This window comes from Populus alba, chromosome 6, assembly GCF_005239225.2.
Source record: "Populus alba chromosome 6, ASM523922v2, whole genome shotgun sequence".
Classification (NCBI taxonomy): Eukaryota; Viridiplantae; Streptophyta; class Magnoliopsida; order Malpighiales; family Salicaceae; genus Populus; species Populus alba.
Window position 1 is genome coordinate 20,135,022 of NC_133289.1, and position 19,357 is coordinate 20,154,378.

The window sequence follows — 19,357 nt, forward strand, 5'->3', positions numbered from 1 at the left end:
CATACTACCTGTAAATTCTAGTTTTAAAGATTTTTTTTCTTTTATAAAATAAAAGTATATTCAAATTATATTTATATATCAAGATCATATTTATTTTCTATTAAATATTTATATTTATATTTATACTGGTGGATATATTCATAAAAAAATATTTTTTGATCATAGCATTGGGTTTTTTTTTTTTTTTTTTTTTTGTGGCGCTAACAAAGAGGTCACCTAAAGAGAGCATTGACATTTGACAAGGATATCTCCATGGCCTCTAATCACGAGGTCACATAAAGGATGCTTGCAGGCCTGTTGTGATCATCAACTGTTAAGAAACTTGAAGCAGCGTCTTTTTATCCTATCCCTCCTAAACTTACCCTCTATCTCCGTTTGCAATGGTTTATTTATAGAGTATATATTGTAACCTCTGTAACTAATTAATTACTCTCCTCTCATCTCCTCCATGGCTCCGTCCTTTCTCAGCTTTGCGTCGCTATACTCCTTCTATCTTCGTCATTGCTTCACCTCTTCCGGCCTTTCTCAAAAATCCATCAACGTTGGTGACGAGACCATCATCCACTTCTGGGCGCCCACTCAACTTCGTCAATCCAAACCAAATTTGGTCTTTATTCATGGCTTCGGTCCTGTCTCTCTATGGCAATGGCGCCAGCAGGTTTGGCTTTAGCTTTTCTTAATTTTCTTTCTTTCTTCCTTTTTTAGAGGATCAACCCCCATCCCTTTTCTTTTATGTATGTAGAGAATCAATCTTGAACTTCCCTTTTCAGAAATCACAAACACCCATCAATCTTCAAAACGTAATTGTTGTGTTGGCCTGGTGATTTAGGTTGTAGGACTAGAAGGTGAGGTGTGGTTTAGGCTCATAGCTGTAGCTAGGTTCAATTCCTGATGCAAACAACTCCACGTTGAGGCCAATTCTTCGACCAATTCACATGCTATAATAGCGATATATTTATAGATGCTGAGATTTCAATGAAAAAATGTGTATAAAGTCACGATTTTGATCGTATTTGGTGAAATCTTTTGCAGGTTCAATTCTTTGCACCCGACTTCAATTTGTACGTCCCTGACTTGATATTTTTCGGTGACTCGACAACAAAATCCTCAGAAAGGTCGGAGATCTTCCAGGCGGAGTCGGTGGCAAAGCTGCTTGAAACGTTAGGTGTGGAGAAGTATTCTGTGGTGGGCACAAGCTATGGAGGGTTCGTGTCATACCACATCGCAAGGATGTTTCCAGAGAGGGTTGAGAAGGTGGTCGTAGCAAGCTCTGGGGTCAACATGAAGAAGAAGAATAATGAAGAGCTTGTGAAGAAGGCAAAATTGGAAAAAATTGACGATCTTATGCTGCCACAAAAACCTTCAGATTTGAGAGCTTTGCTAGGTGTTGCTGTGTCCAAGCGAAGTTTCCTCATGATTCCTGATTTTTTCTTGAATGACTTCATAAACGTACGCAATTTCTTGATTTCTATCCTCCCTTTTTTTTTTTTTCCTTGATGTGGTAATTTCTATTTCTAGCTCAATTTTATAAGGTTAGCAACCAATTTCGTCGAGGAAGGATTTTCTTTTTCTCTTGTTAGGAATTGAAGGGATAAAAAATAAGAGCAAAAGATTGTTTAAATTTCTAGAATCTACTCATTTAATACATAATATTTTTCTGGAATATTCCAGAAAAGTATCCAGTAAAGGAGCTAGATCATGACTATTAAAAAAACTAGATCACTATCAATTTCTTTTTTTATTTAGATAATCTTGAATTCTTACTTTACTAGTCTAAATTTTCAAAAAAAATTGTTATTTAATATGTTATTAAAGTCTTTAATAAAAAAAAAAAAGGAAACACAAGATATTATGAGTTTTTATAAGTTTTAAATTCAAATAACAGGATATATTAAAAAATAAAATAAATTATATATTAGATAATGTGAGTGAATATGTTTCAAGTCCGAAAACAGTTTAAAAAAGTCTGTTAAAAAATAATATAAAATATATTTTAAAAATTAAAATTTTTAAATAAATATTTTTTTAATATATAAAACTATACTATTAAAAAACAGAGTGCCCCTCTCACGATCTTTCCTGAAACAAATGAATTATAAATCCCTGTATAAGTCTCAAAAGTAGAACAGTATTATATTAAGCAAATGAAGGGTCAAGAAACTGCTCATGTTCTTTAGTGTTCTCTTGGAATCCACATCATTTTCCAACTACCAAGAAAAAGATGAGGTTGTTGGATAGGTCGCTGATAAATGAATGCCAGCGCATGTAAAGGGGACTTGTGGTCGTGTTGGGTGGAGACCTCTCCTCTGTATATTCAATTGGACAAATATATAATTTGTCAATTGGAATAACCTATAAGAATTAATTAACTTAAAATAGCTTTATATTTGAGAAATAAAGATGTTTATTCTTGAATTTTAAATTTATTAATATTCTAGAATTTATGTATTTTTATTTTAAGATATAAAAAGTTTTGAACATTTTACTAAGATAATCAAGAAATATTTATATCCTCTAAATCTTATTGATTTTATAAAAAAAAAGGCGAGAAAGTCATTTGTTCTGGTGATATTAATAGGAGGTAAATATCTCATATATATTATTGATTAGATAATAAGTATGATAAGTCTCTTAAAATACCTTAGATACACATATAAGTATAGAGAAATCATTACTTTAATATTAATAATTATTCTAGATAAAGAAGCATGATGTTTATTATATCTTTAACACTTATATTATAGAACATTGTCTACATAAAACTTTAGAATTTGATAATATCTAAGTTTTTTAGACCTAATATGTTTGTCAAAACAACATTTTCTTGAACTCGACAAATTATTAAATTCAAGTATATTGGATATAACATGTTTATCAAATCCATTTAATTTAAAAAGATCTTTATTTATAAAAATCATTAAAAAAGTTGACTCATTAGATATCAATACGTTTCTCTTCATTAATTAAAGGCAATTTATCACTCATTTTGCAGCTGGTTCATGTAGACACCCTAGGTTGTTTTTTTATTCTTCTGATTACACTAGATTGTTCGAGGTTTTATGTAACGGTGTCTATAAACGAGGAGGATTTCTTAATTTTCGAAGAGCTTTGAGCGCCGTTGATATGATCAATTAGCTTAAAATGACAAATGGTTTCTTATGTACGCAGAAATTGTTCGCAGAAAACAGGAACAAGAAAGTGGAACTTCTGAGCGGATTAACCATTGGACATGATGATGCAGTAAATATCTCTCCACTTCAACAGGTAGGTGACCTTTGATCCTCTGCTCATACAGCAACATGATTTGCCAGAAGCCCAATTATACCAAACTTTGACTAAATTTTTGAAAGCTTTTATATAATTGTAGCTTTTTTAAAATAAATTTTATAAAATAATATTTTTTTTTTTTTTATAAAACGTTGTTTTAACCACGTTATCCAACCGCGCTGACCCACATCTAATTCCTGTCTTCCTCTGAATTGCCATGAAGGATGTCTTGTTAGTATGGGGAGATAAAGACCAAGTATTTCCTCTGGAGATGGCTAAGGATTTACAAGGGTACGTTTTCTTTATTATTTTTTATTTATTGTTTCTTTTCTTTTATTCCGATCCTTTTTTAAAAAAAAGTTCTACGAACCAAACTTATCTTTAACACATTAATTGTTCTAGTGTTAATTTGAAGCTTTAATAAATGATAAGATTATTCTAAGTGAAATCTTTTTTACATATGGTGAAGTGATATTTTTGTGATTTTGTATGGAATTTCTGCTTGCAGGCTAATTGGGAAGAACGTGAAGTTGGAAATAGTAAAGGACACATCCCACGTACCCCAAATTGAAAATGCAGCAGAATTCAACAAAATCATCAAAAATTTCTTGAGTGCCTCTCCGTGACTGATTATGTACCTTTCCAAACTCTAAATAAGCATGTAATTGTATTTCTGCTGGGGATTATGCTAGAGGACTGAAGATTTACTGATAGTGTGCACATTTCTTCCCGTTTAGGGCATGCTTGCCCCTTTATTCTTAGCCTTCTCCTCGCCGCCGGGGTTCTGTTGGATATTCGTGGAGCTTGAATTGCGATGAGGCGAAGTATCACCGATAATGCTCGAACCATCACTCTTGTAATTGCTTTTACGGCCACAAATCGCAATACTAAACACATTCCTCACAATATTTCAATGGCGTTATGCTTTAAAAAGAAGTGTGCTTTGTGTTCTACAGCATGAAATGAATATAGACTTCTTACAACGAGGTTTAAACTCACAAGTTGCCCTCTCTAATGGCTTCTTCAACACCATGGCAGCTTTGGATGTTGTGTTGTAGGGTTGCGAAAGGATTCATTTGTTCGTGAACTGTTGGAAACTTGACTTTTTTAAGAGTTCAATTTGAGTTTGTCTGTTAAGATTATCGTCTAGGTTTGACATTAGCTAAGTTCAATTGATTTGAACTCATAAATTCGATGCACTCTTTAGGTTTGTGGAGCAAGTTCATTTTAAAGCTCGCGGGAAAGCTTAGGCAAAAGATTGTAGACATACTTATGTATGATTTGGAGGGTGAAAATGTTGCATAAAATCTCATGAATAGGCTAAACCTACATATCGGTCGTCAAAAATAAATTCCTATTTATTTCTTTATCTTTTATTATATTCAATTCTTTTCAATAATTAAAAAAGGGTATGAAAATGTAAGTTAAGCTCATTTATTTACTCATCCATCATTTTAACAGGGAAAAACTCAAGACAAGTTCAGCAAAATTTAAAGGGGTTGATTTTAAATTTCATATTTTAGAGGAAAATGTCAGGTGCCCTCGTTATCATATGCCAACACAATTTTTAATAAATATGAAAATCACACCTTTTAATGATGTTCACTTTTCATTTTGTGAGAAAATCTTATGGTGCATATGGAGTAAATAGTAACATCTTATTTATTATTTCACTAAGTTATTTTTTTTAAAAAAAAAAGCTCACTTAAGAAAGAACATATGTAAGAGAGAGAAAATCAAATGAGGACCTACAAAAAGTAATAAATATATGTTAATTCACCTATAGGTTTTTTCTCTTGTCTTTGTATCTATCTCTTTCTTTAAAGTGGATCTAGTGGAATAACTAATAGGATATCACTAATTATTTTTTAAATACCAAAAAACTAATCGTGGTTAAAATTATCATATAAAAAGTATGTGTTTATATAAATACAAGCTTATGGCAACCATACCTAGTGGCGGAGCCATATAGTATATTAGGGGGGCAATTGCCCCTTAATTGTTTTTGAATAATAGGTATTAATTTAATTGTTTTGAATTAATTAAAAGTTATATTATTTTTAATTGAATTAATAAAGGTATGGAATTAATTTTTTTTATGAGATCGATGAATAAGTAAACATTTTAATTATTGTCAGTGAATAAAAATTGATATTTACAAAATTAAAGGTTGGTTTTTAAAAATTAAAGGTTGGTCCATACCTTGTAGTGTTTAGGGCATGGTGTCATAAACATCAAACAACTTTGAAACTAATCAAAATATAAGACAAGATTGAATACGTTTTAGTGTAAAACTCAAATAATTTATAGCCTTAAAATGAAGGAAAATCTTATGGTGTTCAGGAAGTAACTAGTGATATCCTATTAGTTATTTCCTGGACCCACCTTGAAGAAAAATACAGACATAAATATAAGAGAGAAAATGAAACTTTTGACCCACCAAAAGTGATAAGAATATCTTCACCGATAATTTCTCTCTCCTATTTGTATCTAGTTTTTTTTATAAAAAAAAATTAGACTCGAAAAATAACTAATATGATATCACTAATTATTCTCCAAATATCATAAAACTTCTTTAAAATAAATGTATTTCAATTTTGTCCTCTTGGACTGATTATCTATTCCAATACAATTTAGATCAACTTTTTTCTGATGTCTTGTGTTTTGTAAGGGATTTGACTTATGATGTGTATTGATAGTTTCAACATAAAAACAAGTCTAGATGTGGAATGAGCTTTCTAATAAAAATGAACATAACTTTTTATTTGCTCATTAGATTGGGATGGAATTAAAAGGATAAATGGAAGGCATAAACAAGAATGATGATGAGAAAAGGAACGTAGCTAGAGAGTTACATTAAGGCAAACCAAATGCCAAACTTGTTCCTACAATCCCATATATAAAACTTATCTATTCAGAGGAATTTGATATGAATATGATTAATAGAGATTGCAAGAGTTTTGTTAATTATGGCATAAATATTGTTTGAGAGTTGATATCTTTATTTTCCATAAATATTTGGGCATAGTTAAATTCCTTGAATGGGTTGCTGAATGTGATAAGCTTAAAGAATAACTAAATATCTCAAAGAATAAAATTATGAAATTGATCATATATAAATTAAAAGGTATAGCTTATTCTTGATGGAGAAAAGGGCTTAAAATAGTATGATCATACACGACAAGCTACCTCTTGCATCTAGGTTTCGAATAAAATTATTATTGAGGAATAAATTTGCTATGCTAGATTACAAATCAAAACCAAAGACTATATTGCAAGGATATATCGGTGAGCTAAAATATAAAAGAATAAAATTAGAAGAAAAAAAATCATTATCTAGTTTTATGATAATTAGAAATTTTAACTAGTTATTTTTAGAGGTTCTAAGTAAAGGGTTTATTATACTAAACAAAATTAAAAAAATCTTAAAACATCTTATTTAAAATAAGTTGTTTTGTGTTTATTTTTTAATGATAAATATATCTTTAGTACTAACATGGTAAGATTTTTCAAATCACATACTAGATATTTTTATCCACATGTCAATATCCTTGAAAAAACATTAAAGGTTAATTTATTTCGGTTGACTTTATAAAGAATAATATATATGTAATAAATCAACAATTGTTATTGATACGGAGCCAAAACATATCAAACTCATAGTTAAATATCACAATTCATAATCCATAGAAATCAAAGCTCATAATAATTAACCATGCACTGAAATAATTCAAAACACATAAAAATTCATCTATTGTTTAAGATTGACTCATTGACCTTCAAAAGCTGCGAGAATTGGTCGAAAAATCAAGGAAGCTGGCTAGTGGCGCATGGTAGTCATGCGCATGCTGGGCTGACAAGTTTGGAGGTGCTATGCTACGTGGCACGTGTGTCCCACACTCTAACACTCAAACTTGTAAAATCAACAGCAAACAACTGGATTTTCAGGTGGAAAGCTACGATGACAACTGCTAGATTGTTTTGCATATGAGTTTAGGCAGATCTAGAGGGAAAGTTTATAACAATGGCGTGGATGTTTTGGGTTGCCAAAGACTGTGATGGTTACGGGTCTATTACTATCACAATTTTACCTTGTTTGGTGGTGTTGGTGGCTGTGTAGGAGCGAGATTAGGGTTGATATGCTGTTGTGGGGGCGGTCACAATTTAGAGGACAATATGGACACTAATAATGGCCGGCGCCGGGGTTGTTTTAGGCGGAGAGAGGGCCGCACATTAACAGGTGCTACAATTTACATACTATGACTTTATTAGGATAAATGAGATATCGGAAGGGAAAAGAGAGAAAGATAGTTGACATTGGCTGCGGATGGAGGATGGTGGTGACAAGGTTTTCAAAAATAAAAGGAAGTGAAAGAGATGAGGAGATGGGTGGTTAAGTTTTTTGTGTGAAGGTGGAGCCTGTGAGTTGTTTTTGTGAGAGATGAGAAGACGAGAGAAGTTATGAGTTTTTTATTTTTATTTATTTTTTTAATTTTCTTGTACGGGGTATATTTTGCTAAAAATAGGTGAATCCCCTCCTCTCTCTCTCTCTTTTTTTTTTTTTTTCAGTTTTATTAGGAAATAAACTAAGAATTAATGGGAAATTCTTTTATTATTTTTCTTCTTTAATGAAAATCTTGCTTTAAATTTATAAGATATTTATAAGATATATTACTTGGTTTATCTTTATTATATTACTTGCTTATTTATAATTTTGGTCCATTTTTTTCTTGTCTATCATTTTCACTCCTTAATAATTTTTTAATTTTGAAAATATACTACAGATAAGGGTAAAAAATAGATTATGATAACTTTTGCTAAAATTAACATGCAAGATGATGAATTTGAGAGAGTACAATGTAAGAATTAGATATAAAAATCTTTAGTTTTTAAATTCAAAGTTAGCTCATCATGTTGAAGATCATATAGCAAAAAATGAAGTTCATAAATAATTTCAATCTTTTAACATTAAATTAAAACAATTAAAAGCATATTTTTTTTTTAAATAATTTAGCTAAAAGCACAATATGATTCTTTTTTTAGGCGTAAGACTCAGATATGAGCTCGCATTATTAGAAATAAAATCGTGAAGGTAATAAAACCTAAAATAAACAATATATAGCAAGTTGGGGGCAGGCTGTTACAAATATTATCTCGAGGTTTTTTTTTATCCATACAAAGATTAAGGCACTAGGAGAGGTAATTGAGAAGAGGCATGCAATTCCATAAACTTTACCAAATTTAAAAGTTATTAATTTAGTACTTAAACACCAAGTCGATGCATGATGTCAAGAATATTTTCATGATGTTATTATGTTTTCTTCTAAGGCTTTTTGTTGTAGATGAACGGTATCCTTATGAGATTGAATGAAAAAAGATAAATGATAATGACCTTTGTGACAAATAATTTATCAAAAGCAATATCAAATATGAAGTTCAGGCACTTGGTAAAGATCCACTTGATCTTGAAGATATATATTTGCAAATTTGTAAATTATTCGTGCATATATAATAAACAAGTTTTTCTTATCAAAAAATAGAGAGCTATGCTTAAATACTATTTTATTAAAATAGTTTTTCTAATATACTATTTTACTAGAGCATTAAATTGGCCTCGGATTTTGTAACCATGTTCTACAGTTCCAATTTATTAAGAGATCAACTGGCTAACACTAGTTGAGGTCGAAATTATATCCAAATCATGCCTACAAGATGTTATTTTATAATTCTCTTTGTTTTTTTCCTTCTAATTTGGCCATCCCAGGCTCCTCCGCCCATGACCGTGGGCTACTTATACCCCGTTTATTTTCATGTTTTGAATTTTTTTATATTTTATTTTAAATTAATATTTTTATTTTTTTATCATTTTAATATGCTAATATTAAAATTAATTTTTAAAAATAAAAAAATATTATTTTAATACATCTTAAAAAATAATTATTAGTATATTTTTTATTATTAATATTGATATTTACACGAGCTTACATATACCTTGATTAATCCTATAAATTCTAAAATTAATAATTATATAAATTTTTAATTATTCTAAAATTTATAATAATCAAATTAATAATAAGCTTCACCTCTCAAAATTATATCCTTTTAAATACTATTCGGTGCATGAGATTTTTTCAGTATCTTGCTGAAAATCCAAATGCATTCTGGACTGCCGGTGGGACCCCACCATCCACTTTTATCCCAAAAATGGCAATGTAGACACAAGAAAAATTGCCATCTTTTTTTTTTTTCTTTTTTTTTTTCTCTTCTTAAGGATGGGAGAGAAAGCAAGGTTTGAATGGTCTTAATGGAATGTCGCATCGAGTGGGGCCTTTTGTAAAGAGGTCAAAGTCTCAGTCTACACGCCTTTGCTGAAAACAAATGAAAGAAAAGCACTTCAATATTGTGATTTTTTTTTTTTTTTTTTTTTTGCGCTTTGGTTCCTTTTCTCTTCCAATTCCTGAAAATCAATAGGCCTTGATTACTTTTCTTTTATTTTTAATTTTTAATTTTTTTTAAGGGAAAGGTAGCTCTTGAGGAGAGTTGAAGAATAAGTTATTTTTTGTTGCTTTGATGGGATATTTTACCCCTGAATTATTGGTGTTGCGGCCAACTAAGGCTTGTACTTTGAACTATTAATTTAATCAATTTTGTTCTTTAACTATTATATTTTGAACAAATAATATTTTTTTATTTGATTTTATCGTTATTATTGGCAAAAAATCCTTTTTTAAAAAAATTATCTTTTTGGTACTTTGAGCTAAAAGTTTTCACATATGCTAATAAGAATACAATATACTTTCAAAAATAATTTAAAAACTTTTTTGAGGTCATGAAGCATTTTTCTTTAACTTTTTTATTTATTTTCTTAATTTTTTTTTGAAATAATTTGGAACAGTTCCAAATTTTGTTGGGGTCCTAAAAAATCATATTAATTTATCTTCTATGTCTCATTATGATTTTCAAATTTCTTATATGGTAAAATGCATAACACCTAATTAAGTTTAAAATAGGTTAATTTTGGGAATTATATATGCAAAAATTTTGAGAATTACAGTAAAAATTACCTATGTAAATTCATATAACTCATTAGGATTTTCAAAACGATTTGAGATAATTCTAGCTTAATTTCTATTTTCATGTTTTATTAAATCTTTATTGTTAATGAAATAAGAAAAATCCCTTTTAACTTCAAAAAATCTTAAAATTATTTTTTGTTAAAATTTCAAAAAATACAGAAATTTTTTTGGGTTAGCAATAATGATAAAATTAACTATATTTGTCTAAATCATGATAGTTTAAGGACAATTTTTTTTCTTCCAAATTACATGTCTCTTATACTATCTCGAGTTGACCATGCTAGTTTGTTTTTTATTACCTATCAAGTTTCATATTTCTAAAGTTTTCTTTGAATTATTGTGATTATATATTTTTTTAAAATATTGGTTTATTATTTTTATTTTTTTTATTATCTTATTAAAATAAACTCAACTTATTTGATCCAGTTAGAATTATAATTTAAATGGATGGTTTTTTCTATTTATTTGGATGGTTTTTAAAAATAAATATAAACTCGTGGTGTGATTTTGATTCACAATATAACACGGTCAAAACATAATTAAAACTAAATGTCAAATATCTAGTAAGTAGTCTAGTAATAAAAACTTAAAATTAAAGGGTATTTTTTCTATGGTTTCAAGTTCGAGTCATGTGATTGCTAACTTTAAAGCTCATGGAATTAGTCAAAGTGTTCATAAATTGACTTGATTATCCACGTTAAATAATAATAAAAAAAAAACTAAGTGTCAACATCAAATGGAATTCTTAGTGAATCATTCCTTATAAAAGGGCAATAATCAGCTTAGACTCTGCTCGGGTAGATGGGAAAATATTTGTTGGGTTATTGCGTCCAACTCGAGAGTTGGTGACTTCGATTTAATTTTGAAAGTGAGAGACACTTATTGTACACGAAACGAATTCTGTGTATTATCCTTGAGAGATTGTCCAGCGGCCAATAAGCTTCACTTTCTTGTTTAATTTTCTAAATTTAAGATTTAAAAATCAGTATTAGGAATAATTATTTATTTTAAATATATCATATCAATATAATAACACAGAAGTACACGAGAAGTCCCATTAGATTGGATGTCTTTGCAATTCGATCGCTCGTCCTTTTCAGATAGTGATTAGGTAGTGTGGCTTTCATTCTCCCTTTCATATTTTCTTGTTGTATTTTATTTTCATGTCCGTTTGAAAATGCTCCATTTCAATTTCTCCAATGAACAGTGGCTCACTTTATCTTATTATAAAATTATTAAATTGAGATGATTTTTTAATATGGTATCAACATTTTAATAATCAAAGCGATCACAAGTTCGAATCTCATTATTTTTATTTATTTGATAAAAATTAAACACAAAAGATATATGCTTATACAAATTTTAAATTTAAAAAACTTTCATTTGAGGAAATGTATTAGAGAATAATATAAATTATATAGTTAAAAAACACTCCCAACTAAATAACTTAAATAATTAGATGAGTCCTAATATATAATTTATATTATTTTATAATAAATAAATAAATAAAAATTAGTTTGGTTTTATATAGAATTAAAACCTATTGTATAGAAGTAGCTTTCGATTTTAAAAACAAAATTTAAATCTAAAAAAAAAAAAGGTTTGGTTTTAGGTTTTTTTTAGGAATTAAAAAAATATTTAAAGGTTTCTGGGTTTTTTTGAACAAAGATTAAAGGGTATTTAGGCTACTTCTTTTTTTATTTATTTAAAAAGATGGTCATAAATATCAGATCTTTTTAACATGATGGTATTTAAAGATTGGTCAGGCACTGCAAAATCCTATTGTTTCTCAGTGGATGACAAGAATTCAAGATCCTTTTAAGATAGAGGAAACGCAAGTGGCCATGAACGAAGCTAGTGAGAAGCCTTGTAAAAATGGACAGCCACAAAAACACAGAGAGCAGCAAACATGTCCCATTAACATGTCATCTCCATTGGTCACAAGCGTGGCAAGAAGAGATGCCCGACCCCTTGTTTTAGGTTACCACACGGACAGACACAAACAGAAACAGAGAGGCAAAGAAGGAGAGGACCGGACCGGACCGGACCCGTTCAGTCCCAGTACAGTCCAAATCACTGCCTTATTATTTAAATAAATAGTTACGGAACCTGTTTGTGTTTTATTTTTCCAAGACAAAGACGCCCTCATGTCCATGAATGGACTGGGGGTGGACACACTGTAATCCTCTCCTAAACTAATATAAATACTCCCTCTTTCGTCCATTCCTAGCTGTAGATACAAGTGTACATCTTATTTCTTTGACTTTGACTGCAATGAAAGCAAGCAAAGCAAGACAATAGTAGTAGTCGTCGAAGAAGAACAGCAGACAAAGCAAATTGGGTGGCTTCGCCTTTTTGTTTGCAGCTTTCGGCGCTCTTTCTCCTCTTCTTCTCTTGCAGATTTAGCTATGGCTATTTCCCTTTACCTAGCCTTTTTTATATAATTTAAAAATCAATACCCCCCATTTGTTTATTTCTGTATTTGTTTGCATAAACTTCACTCCTGTAGCTTATAATAACATATCTTCTTACAACAAGAACTAAGCAAATCAACCAAATCTATAGCTACCAACTTCGCTTTACTTCCAAGTAAGTTTCTTTAAGCTTGTTTCTTCTTTGCATTTGCTAAAGTTTTTGCCTTTCTAGATCTTTGCTTTCCCGGGTTTAAATTTTTTGTGGGATCTTTGTTTTATATTGCTCTAACAGTCGCGGATCAAGAATTGTTTTCTTTTTTGGTATTTCTCTTCTGGGTTTTATTTAGAACGTTGATGGGCTGTTTCTCATGACCTTTATGTAATTACGTGCTTATAATTCTCAATCTGTTCCTTTAGAAATGATAAGTTTTTCATGAGGGAAGTTGTTTTTTTAATAATGAAAAACTCCATTACTGATTTGCTAAAGACATCGAGAGTTATTATGAAACGGGAAGTGGGTGATAAGTGGCTGAAGTGTGTGTTGATGCTATGTGCAGCCGTGAAGTGGTAAATGCCAAAACCTGTGTAAACTTTTACTGGGTATTAATTGTATGTATAAATGAAAGATGAGTTCTTGGCATTAATGTATGTGTGTATTTATTGTCTCTGATGGTGTTTCCTAGTGATTTTTTTGTTTTTTGAACTTGGAGTCGCGAGAAATGATATGTAGTTCTGGGTACATGGTTATGTTGGACAACTCCTTAATGTGTGAGTTTGATCAAATAAATCTTAGGAGCAAAATTTTTGTTTTAGTACTGTAAGGCTTAGAATTCAAATGAAGCTTGCTTCTGGTTAGCTAAAACTGATGAAGTATAATGTTTAATGACTTAATAAATAGAAGGAATATAATTTATTATGGTATCTTGATTCCTAATCACTCGTATCATTATGTGAATTTAGTTGAGTTGGACTGGTGATTGAGCTTAAGCATTTTTACAAGGAAGATGTATCTAATTTTTAATGGCCTCTGCAGAGCTGTAGCACTGTGATCAGGTCAAATTGACCGCATTATGAGTAATCTTTATAGAAGGGTATCGACAGCTGCTTGAACCCTGGGGAAGCCTGATAAGTGCACCTTCTATGCTGTCTATTATAACACAAAATATGGGCTCACTCTGCAGTAAACAGCGGCGATGTAATGAAGCAGATGCTGAAGAGAATGCACAAGTGAGTTACAGTAGATGAAATGCATGATTCGTGCCCTTCTATTGGTTTTGGCGATTCCGTGTAATCTAGTTTATGATGATAATTATCCCTCGTTCTTTGTGCAATCTCAAGTTTGCAATTTTTATCTTGGCATTTCCAGGCTGCAGAGATCGAAAGGCGAATTGAACAAGAAACCAAAGCTGAAAAGCATGTTCAAAAACTTCTGCTTCTTGGTATAAGCAAATCAAGCTTGTTTCTCATTGCATTAATTATTTGGCATTCAAGATTGTTTCATACTATGTTAATTGTTTGACATGTAAAAGTGTATCCATAGTATTCAAAGTTTATCATGGTTGTGGACTTGCGTTTAAGGTCTGGATAGCACAAGCACCATAGGTACTGTGAATTACTTCCATGAAGAGGCAGCCTCTCTCATTTAGCATAAGAGAAATTATGAATCAATTTGTTTTATTAATTTGAAAGCTTATGATATTAACCAAGGACTGAACTATTAAGTTCTTAATTGTGTTGGGGAAAGTTATTTGTTGCTTTCTGTACTATACCCTTTGACAACAAGTAGAGATAATAAAAAGTGGCTGTATAATGCGTGACTATTGTCTAAATGTAATTACCCTCTACATCTTGGTGCGCACTTCTTTTATTTTTTTCCTCCATTCATAGTTACTCTTGCTTTGGCCCCACCCCCCTTGGAAGGACTCATAGATACATGGTCTTTACTTCCCTATGCACATTGACTGGTTGAGAATATCATTGTTTTGGGTGTAAGCCTTCAATTTGAGTTTAGCAATTTTTGTTGCATAACTTTGGTTCTACCCATTTCGACTTAGGCTGCTCGATACTTGTCTTTTCTTTGTTTTATTTATTTTCAAATGCTTCAATTCTTTTTGTCTTCGGGTTTTAAAAATGACGTGAACAATATCTCATGATCAAGGTGCTGGAGACTCTGGGAAGTCAACGATTTTCAAGCAGGTGAGATGAAACATTTGTTGTTTCAAATGTGAACTTGTGTTTGCCAGCATTACTGTTTTCTATATCTTCATCTCATGCATGTTCTGGATGCAGATAAAACTATTGTTTCAAAGTGGTTTTGACGAGGCAGAGCTCAAGAGCTATATTCCAGTCATCCATGCCAACGTCTACCAGACAATAAAAGTATGCAAAACTTGAAATGGTGTGTTGGTTATTTTCCCTTGTTGCATAATGTAGAAAATATGAAGAGTCAGGCATTGATGGTGAAAATTTTGAATGCAGAAGTGTTAAATTTTATTCTATAAGTTCATTCTATGTGTTTCTACAGATTTTGCATGATGGATCAAAAGAATTGGCTCAAAATGAAACAGATTCCTTGAAGTATGTTATATCCAATGAAAACAAGGTTTGAATTCATCACTTCATTGTCTATTACTCTGCTTAAAGTAAGGTTATCAATCTTGAGAAAACAAATTCTAGGAATCTGGTAATGAGTAACTGTCTAACATGTATAGATTAATATGATCGATTCCTTTTCCTATACATTTTGCTTGATCTTTTCCTCAAGGGATCTGATTTTACAATCCATTCATTTCATCATACATCAGGATATTGGGAAGAAATTGTCGGAAATTGGAGGCAGGTTGGATCATCCGCGTCTCACCAAAGAACTAGCCCAGGAGATTGAAACTCTATGGAGAGATGCTGCAGTTCAGGTAGCCAGTTCATCAAAGATACATATGCTACTTCCCTGGAATCTGTATTATTGATACAAAGTTTGTCGTCTATTTTTCCTATTATATCATTTAGACTTAGGTTTTCATTTATGGTGTCTGAATGATGCACTGCAGCTACTAATGTAATGTATGCCTGTAGGAAACATATGCCTGTGGTAATAAGCTCCAAGTTCCAGATTGTACCCCTTATTTCATGGATAATTTGCTAAGATTATCTGACTCAAACTATATTCCGACTAAGGTATCTGAAATTTATGTTGTTTCCCTATCCTTTCCATATTATCTGGATGTTATGGACGTCCTGTTTGCAGAATTAGAATATCAGAACACCTTTTCAATTATCAACTTCTACAAAATGCATATAGAAAATAATGTCACTGTGAACAGCATGGTATAAGTGTGCCATGATGGTTTTGTCTGACATATAGATTCATAAAGACTCGACTCAATGGCACTGCATTTCCTTGCTCTATATAAATACTTTTATTTAAAAACTTCAGTGAGCTCCACTTGTGTGTGTGGCATGCATCCAGTTTAAAATTTTGATATGCTCAGTTTTACTTGGTCCAGAAGTCCAGTGCAATGGTTTTATTTGGGACATTCTGATGCACTTGTTGCCATGATGCTATTAACAAAGACATTTTGCATAAAAAAACTGTTCCGCATAAACTTTGGATTTTTGGCATTACTTCAGCTTCTGTAGATGGCTAGCGAACTAGCTAACTTTATGCATGCATCCACCCACATGACATAATTACGATATTTTAGGGTTCTTTCCAACAGCTTCTCAGTGTATACGGTATTTCAGGAGGATGTTCTTTATGCAAGAGTTCGTACAACAGGTGTTGTAGAGATCCAATTCAGGTGAACATACTAATTCACTGGTACCTGATTTAGCATTGATCTCAATGTGTTTTTTCCCAAAACTGCTATAACCTTTTAACGTGGTATTACAAGATGCAATGTTCTTGACTTGAATCAATTTCACTTAAAGGTCAACTGCACCTGATTGCAAAATATGCTTTCCAGTGCTTCCTTAGTTATTAGTTTTGGTACCCAAAAGCTAATGTTGGCTATGATTTGGCAGTCCTGTTGGAGAAAACAAGAAAAGTGGGGAAGTATATAGACTTTTTGATGTTGGTGGGCAGAGAAATGAGAGGCGGAAATGGATTCATCTATTTGAAGGTGTTACAGCAGTAATTTTTTGCGCTGCAATTAGCGAGTAAGATGTCCTATTTTCTTTCAACTGTTATAACATCACAAAATTGTTGGCTTTTGGATGTTGAACATGAATATTTGAGATTTGTAAGTTTTCCTTTTAGTTAGAGATACTTGGCCATCTCTGGATTATGCTTATTGTAGCATTGTTTCTGGATTTATTTGTTATTCACGGGCAGTAGCCATTGCAGTACATTCCACATGCCAAATTTCCAAAAGCAAATGAACTTTTCTGAGGGGATCTGACCTATATTTTCTGTAAGGACATCTCAGAATGGCTTCAATGTTTTATTTGAAAATGGAAATCTTGTCAAGGGTAGAACATTTTGTTGTAACTGTCAACTAAGTGTCTGTAAATGCTGTTCCATTTCCACGGTTCATTAACTTGCTGTCTGCAACACTTGCTCAGGGAAGCAGCATTGAGTTTGAGTGAGCTCACCTCAACCATAACCTTCTGTTAGCATGTGAAGTGGCAATTCTAACATTAGAACATATTTTAAGCTGAAAAGGGAGTGTTTGACTGTTTATGTTTTCAGGTATGATCAAACACTGTTTGAGGATGAAAACAAGAATCGAATGATTGAGACAAAGGAGCTGTTTGAGTGGGTCCTGAAGCAACCATGCTTTGAGGTTTTCTTTTATGCCACTCTACCCCGTCCCCATGGTCTGTTGTTATAAGCTCTGACTATAGACATCTGGGAATCATTACATTTTTCATCTGGCTTTTTGTGTGCAGAAAACATCCTTCATGCTGTTTCTAAACAAGTTTGATATATTTGAAAAGAAAATTCTAAAAGTAAGAGCTGCAGAACTGTGCATTCTTATTTAGTATAGAAAAATAGCATCGGTGTTGGCCTTTGATGTTGTGCATTGTTACAGGCACCATTGAATGCATGCGAGTGGTTCAAGGACTACCAGCCAATTTCTACAGGAAAACAAGAGATTGAGCATGCATATGAGTGAGCATTTATTTCTTGCTGGTTCATTTCCTTTGTATTAGCAAGTGAGAAATATTATTGCACCAAATAGGCAAAAGGTGTTGAAGTTTTGGCCAGTCGGTCTGTGCTTTGCTGAAAGCTTGATTTGGAAGTTTCACCTCATGGTCTTAAAGAATTGATGCAAGCCAATGCTTGTATATTTGTCAAATATATGTGTCCATTTTGCAAAATGTTTGTTCTCAGTTTCCAAAACAAGCTAACCTTTGACCTTCGTTACTGATGCTATTGAATGGTTTCAAAGATTTGATGGTCATCATTAATGATATTATTATTCATCAGGTTTGTAAAGAAGAAGTTCGAGGAGCTGTATTTCCAAAGCACAACCCCTGATCGTGTTGACCGAGTTTTTAAAATATATAGAACCACTGCACTTGATCAGAAGCTTGTCAAGAAAACCTTCAAGCTTGTAGACGAGACTTTAAGACGCAGGAATCTCTTTGAAGCTGGTTTATTGTGACAAGAAGAAGCATATGCTTTAAAAAGAATGTTCATAGTTTGAAGAACTTGATCAGGTTATGAATATTAGAGTTGGAAGAAACACCTCGTCCGTTTATTGCTGGAATCATACTCTCACAGGCTAAAAGTTTTGGCACCATTTGTTTTCTAGGTACGGTCGAAGAAAGAAGATCCCCCCCCCCCCCATGATTGTATTGTCTGCGTAATTTTCTGTAGAGAAACCTATCCAGAGGATATGTTCCCTTGCATGTTCTGTTTTGTTTCATAGGGGATTAAATTGAACATATGAAAGTAACCTTATATTCTTTCTATCCCAATACAAGCCATTGCATATTTACTCTTGCCCATCTCCTTGAAACCATGGCCTTAGTTTTCAGAAATTGCCATGTGTGAAATGCTATCAGAGAAAAAGACTCTTCCAAGTTATTTTACGTGCTTGAGCTCGTTCTTGAGTTTTGTTTGTACGAGAAAACTAGTCATCCTTGATCAAGATAGAAATCGGATCTAGGGTTCTTATTAGTCAGTGCTGTGGAAGCCTTTTTCAGTTTTTCTGGAGATTAACAATGTAGATTGAACAAAATCTAACATGGATTAAGAAACATGGTGAGTTTATCAGACAAAATCAAGAAGAGATCATAGAATTGCTTGTTCAGCGGCGATCAGTCCTCCTTGGACCTCTTTCCGCTTCAACGGTCATCATTACGTGTCAAACTTTCCCATGTGCCATTTTCAACAATAACAGTGTAAAAGGCTTGGGTTCGGTCCTGGTTCTCCTCTCACCTTTCAACACGTCCATATTTAACATGCTTCGCAGCACTTGCACGTGTTCCTATTCGTGGGAAATATGAAAAGTATAAGTACATAGGTAGATTAGGTTTAGAGCGTGATTGTTTAAAAGTAATATAGTTGTTATTTTTAAAGTATTATTTTACTTGAAAATATATTAAAATAATATTTTTTTTTTATTTTAAAATGTTTATTTTTAATACCATCAT

General features: G+C 31.9%; 2 protein-coding genes across 5 annotated transcripts; both read left to right on the plus strand.

Moving 5' to 3' along the window:
* The first annotated feature begins 248 nt into the window (after positions 1–248).
* Positions 249–4,173, plus strand: LOC118030639 (uncharacterized). 2 transcript variants are annotated; one of them, XM_073409736.1, is made up of 6 exons: positions 249–658; positions 1,033–1,449; positions 3,169–3,264; positions 3,491–3,558; positions 3,776–3,901; positions 4,030–4,173. In XM_073409736.1, the coding sequence occupies exons 1-5, from the start codon at positions 449–451 to the stop codon at positions 3,891–3,893; spliced, it is 909 nt and encodes a 302-aa protein (XP_073265837.1). In that variant the 5' UTR covers positions 249–448; the 3' UTR covers positions 3,894–3,901; positions 4,030–4,173. The 2 variants fall into 2 exon arrangements, with proteins under 2 accessions (XP_073265837.1, XP_034890711.1); XM_035034820.2 differs by having other exon boundaries at positions 250–658; positions 3,776–4,173.
* Positions 4,174–12,187: 8,014 nt separating this feature from the next.
* Positions 12,188–18,703, plus strand: LOC118030640 (guanine nucleotide-binding protein alpha-1 subunit). 3 transcript variants are annotated; one of them, XM_035034822.2, is made up of 14 exons: positions 12,196–12,932; positions 13,791–13,984; positions 14,124–14,196; positions 14,916–14,953; positions 15,047–15,136; positions 15,282–15,359; positions 15,562–15,669; positions 15,830–15,931; positions 16,499–16,554; positions 16,778–16,912; positions 17,445–17,538; positions 17,645–17,704; positions 17,788–17,867; positions 18,186–18,703. In XM_035034822.2, the coding sequence occupies exons 2-14, from the start codon at positions 13,898–13,900 to the stop codon at positions 18,361–18,363; spliced, it is 1,179 nt and encodes a 392-aa protein (XP_034890713.1). In that variant the 5' UTR covers positions 12,196–12,932; positions 13,791–13,897; the 3' UTR covers positions 18,364–18,703. The 3 variants fall into 3 exon arrangements, with proteins under 3 accessions (XP_073266138.1, XP_034890713.1, XP_034890712.1); XM_035034821.2 differs by lacking the exon at positions 12,196–12,932 and adding an exon at positions 12,977–13,324; XM_073410037.1 differs by lacking the exon at positions 15,830–15,931 and having other exon boundaries at positions 12,188–12,932.
* Positions 18,704–19,357: the final 654 nt, after the last annotated feature.

Excerpts from the sequence above, each read along its gene's own strand:
- LOC118030639 (XM_073409736.1), top strand. The coding sequence starts at position 449 with ATGGCTCCGTCCTTTCTCAGCTTTGCGTCGCTATACTCCTTCTATCTT. Across the intron at positions 659-1,032 it reads TATGGCAATGGCGCCAGCAG|GTTCAATTCTTTGCACCCGA; the intron begins GTTTGGCTTTAG and ends AATCTTTTGCAG. Across the intron at positions 1,450-3,168 it reads TCTTGAATGACTTCATAAAC|AAATTGTTCGCAGAAAACAG; the intron begins GTACGCAATTTC and ends TTATGTACGCAG.
- LOC118030640 (XM_035034822.2), top strand. The coding sequence starts at position 13,898 with ATGCTGTCTATTATAACACAAAATATGGGCTCACTCTGCAGTAAACAG. Across the intron at positions 17,705-17,787 it reads TTGAAAAGAAAATTCTAAAA|GCACCATTGAATGCATGCGA; the intron begins GTAAGAGCTGCA and ends GCATTGTTACAG. Across the intron at positions 17,868-18,185 it reads GAGATTGAGCATGCATATGA|GTTTGTAAAGAAGAAGTTCG; the intron begins GTGAGCATTTAT and ends ATTATTCATCAG.